At 69.9% G+C, this 3820-nt stretch overlaps 1 protein-coding gene across 1 annotated transcript; it reads right to left on the bottom strand.

Moving 5' to 3' along the window:
- Nucleotides 1–9: 9 nt before the first annotated feature.
- LOC118158485 (transmembrane protein 59-like) lies at nt 10–3759 on the bottom strand (the record flags this gene model as incomplete). The annotated part of the gene is made up of 4 exons (XM_035313149.1): nt 3518–3759; nt 1628–1733; nt 1191–1285; nt 10–162 (listed from the first exon to the last, which is right to left on the bottom strand). Coding segments are annotated over exons 1-4 (528 nt in total), but the record flags the coding sequence as incomplete, so codon positions are not given.
- Between the last annotated feature and the right edge of the window lie 61 nt (nt 3760–3820).

Here is a 3820-nt window from a genome sequence, read left to right as displayed (position 1 = left end):
CCCCCCCCCCCCCACCTGGAACACCACCACTTTGCCATCGTCCGCCTGCAGGTAGAAGGTCCAGGTGGAGGAGATGAAGCTCTGGGCAGAGCTGACGATGTCGTTGCAGAAGGTGGAGACCAAATCCAGCACGGAGAACGACGGCGCCTTCACCTCCGGGCTCTGCAAAGCAGCGGGGACAGCGCGTCGCCGGCGTCCCTTTGCCACCCACCCCAGCCAACAACGTCCCACGAGGAGGACGTGGCCGGGATGAGCTTGGTGCTCATCTCCAAGCCTCATCTCCCACCACCACGCAGCTACAAAGCGAGCAAAGGGCTCCTGGCAGGGCAGCCACCTGCGCACGGATCCGGCCAGGGCCAGCGCCCGCGGTGTCACCCAGCCCGCGGTCCCCACGGCCACCACCCGGCCCCGCGCTCACAGCAGCGCTTTAAACAATAGGAGCGCGGCGGCCGAGATGCCGAGGGCGTTTCTCTCCTGGCAGCGGCCCCGTGCCCTGGATTCTTGGCCGTCTCGGCGGTTTGTTATTTTTAAAGCATCCCTGCTGGAATCCGCTTGGCTGCTCCCTGCCACTGGCTTCGAACATTTTCCGACAGCCCCTTGCACGGTCAAACCAGCAAACAGGAAATAAATAGGTCAGATTCTGTATCTAATTATTATGCTAAATCTGCTTTGCCTGCTTGTCTGGGAACCCGAAGGAAAAACGCTTTGGGCAGGCGAAGGGGGTGACGGCACGTTCGGGGCCGGGGGCCGGCCGGGGGACAGCGCGGGCGTTTGTCCCCGATGCTTGTCCCCAAGCCCGGGGCTGAGGCTCTTAGAAAAGGGCCTGGGGAAGGAGCCCCCTGCTTTACCCACAGCACAAAACCATCCCAGTCTGCACGCGAACGGAGCCAAGAGCTTCTACCTTGGGCCAAAGTCCAATTTAATTAATTGGGCAAAAGCTGGATTAATTAAACGTAGGAGGGAAAGCGTTGCTAATTGCTGGGATGGATAAAGGATCGAAACTGGGGGGAATCCACGACGGTACCTGGCCAAAACCTCCCAGCTGGGGAACTCAGCGGAATCGCCCTGTCCCAAACCAACGCCTGCTCGAGCCCCATTAACCCACAGCACTAATTAAGCGGCACCGCGGGCCCACCGGGGACAGGCCGGGTGGGAAGGGGCGGGCCGGGGGCTCCCCATCTCCCCCTCACCTTGTCCATCCTGCTCTCCACCTCCGGCAGCTGGTTGCGGCACCCGGTCCTGCAGCCGAACCGCTCCTGCACCTTGCTGTAGGCTTCGGCACACGCTGCGAGATGGAGAGGGGGGCGCTCAGTACGGAGCCAGGGTGCTGAGCTCCTCACCGCCCCCCGATTCTGCCAACAGCACCCCGAGCCCCGGCTCCATCACCGAGTTGTCCCTTCCCCCCCCCAAAAAAAAAATCCCAGGGGAAACCGGCACCGTTCCCATCTTACACCCGTGGGGCGCACGCTCGCAGCCACGGCGGTGCGCAGGATGCGGCCCCCGGGGCGCAGCGGAGGCAGGGAGCCAGGGAGGGCGGAAGGCGCCGGGGCGGTGACAGCGGTAAGCGGAGGAGCCCCTTCTGGGCAGTGTTTGGGGAGCGGGGGCCGCCGGGCCGCCGGCTGCTCACCTGCTTCACACTCGGCTCTGGTTGTGTTCAGCGCCGCGCTCGCATCCACGAAGTGACAGATGGAGAACAGCCGGCAGCCCCGGTAACAGGCGTTGAGAACAGCATCCTGGAGGGAGGAGGAGGACGGCGTGGAGCTGGCACCGAGCTCAGCCCGGGGGCTGCGCCCGACCCCCTGCATGCCACCCCCCCCCCCCCCCCCGGCACTGCAGGGCCCCGCAGGGGACAGGGGCCACGGGGGCCACACGCTGGGGCCGGCACCGCCGTGGATGCGCGCACAACACGGGGTGCTGGTGGCACCGGGGGAGGGTGAGGCACCGTCGCAGCCGGGCGTGCGTCCCACGGGAGGTCTGCAGGCGGCCTCGTCCCCAGCGAGGACGTGGCAGGTCCCCGATCTCTGCTGGGCATCCCCTGTCCCTGTGCTTTGCTGGGCTGGCAGGATGAAGGGGGGGGTGCTGGCATGAGTGGGGGTCCATGGGGGGTGCGTGGGGGCTGTGCGTGCATGGGGTGTGTGTGCATGGGGTGTGCATCCATGGGGGCCTGGGAGCACACTGTGGGGCTGGGAGCACACCGGTGTGCCTGCACTGTGGGGGGGTCCCCGTGTGCATGCCCCCACAGACTGGGGGTTCGTGGGGGGGTGTCTGTGCACCCACAGGCAGTGCCGGGAGCTGCCCCCCTTTGCCTCCAGCACCCAACAAACCCAGCTGGGGGAACGTCTCCGTGCCCACCCCCGGGCAGCGGGGGCTGCGCAGGCTCCTGGCAAGGCACCGGCCTGGATACGGCCCTGCCGTGCGTGGACCCCAACCCCGCTCCCCTGCAGCGGGGCCAGGACCCATCCCAGCCCTTTTTTTTCTCCCCGTTGCTGGCATTACAAGGACACAACGGCTGCACCGGGCCCGTTGCTGGGACTGCATCCTCTGCGTGGCCCCGTCACCGGCCGGTCCCCAGCACGGTGCCGTTAGCAGGGCTCTGATCCGGGGCTTTCCGTGATGCTCCGGGTCCAGCGAGCAGCGCTCGCCTTGGTCTGAATCCCTGGTTCAGTGCTGGCCCCCCCAGCATCACCTGCTCGCCCCCCATCCCCACTGGCCCCATCCCCACTGGCCCCCGGCCACCGCAGTGTGGGTGGCTCTGCCCCAGGGCCTCACTGGTGCTGGATGCAGGGGGGGGCTGGAGGGGGGCTCACTGGGGCGCCCCAAACCCGGGGTGGGTGGGACGGACCCCTGGGGCACCCGGGATCTGGGGAGGGGGGCACCGCTGCGGGCATCCCAAGCTGCCCCCATCACCGGGGGCAGCCCAAACACGAGCAGAGGCTGCCAGCGGGGCTCACCGGGGGCACCCCAAACCCGAGCAGAGGCTGCCAGCGGGGCTCACCGGGGGCACCCCAAACCCCCAGCGGGGCTCGGTGGCGCGGGGCCCCCCCCCCCCCCCCCCGCCAAGCACGACCCACCCCCGGCTCCCTGCGGGATGGCGATGCCCGGTGCTCCCGGTACCGCCCCCCTCGGTGCCCCCGGTGCCCCCCCCGGTGCTCCGGGTACTCCCCGCGGTGCTCCTCATGCCCTCGGTGCTCCCCCCGCGGTGCTCCCGGTGCTCCCCCCAGTGCTCCCAGTGCTATCCTCCGGTTCTCCCGGTGCTCCCCCCGGTGCTCCCAATGCTCCCCCCAGTTCTCCTTCCTGGTGCTCCCCCCAGGTTCTCCCGGTGCTCCCCCCGGTGCACCCGGTGCCGTCTCCCGGTTTTCCCAGTGCTCCCCCCGGTGCTCCCGGTTCTCCCCTCGCTTCTCCCCCCGCTTTTCCCTTTCCCCTTCCCCGCAGCTCCGGGTGCTCCTCCCGGTGCTCCCCCCTCCCCCTGTTCTCCCGGTGCTCCCGGTGCCCGCCGCTCGGCCCCACTCACGGCGGCGGCCCGGTGCGGCAGGCTGCGGCCGCACTGCCGGTGGCAAGCTCCGGTGTCCCCGAGCTGGGGCGAGAACGGATCGGTGCCGGCGGCGGCGGCGGCGGCGGCGGCGGCGGCAGCGGAGGCCAGGACCAAGCCGAGAGCGAGGAGCGGGGGGGCCCGGGGGCCCGGGGCCGCCATGGCGAGCGCGGAGCGGCGCGGAGCGGAGCGCAGCCACCGGCACCGCCGCCGCCGCCGGTGCCGGCCCCGCCGTGACGCGCCGTGCGCCGGGAGGGGGCGGCGGGGAGAGCCGGGGGGGGGGGGGGGGGG

The sequence above is a fragment of the Oxyura jamaicensis genome (assembly GCF_011077185.1).
Source record: "Oxyura jamaicensis isolate SHBP4307 breed ruddy duck chromosome 28 unlocalized genomic scaffold, BPBGC_Ojam_1.0 oxy28_random_OJ71614, whole genome shotgun sequence".
Taxonomy (NCBI): Eukaryota; Metazoa; Chordata; class Aves; order Anseriformes; family Anatidae; genus Oxyura; species Oxyura jamaicensis.
Note: the sequence above shows the minus strand (reverse complement) of the source record. Positions and strands in the feature narration are given on the sequence as shown.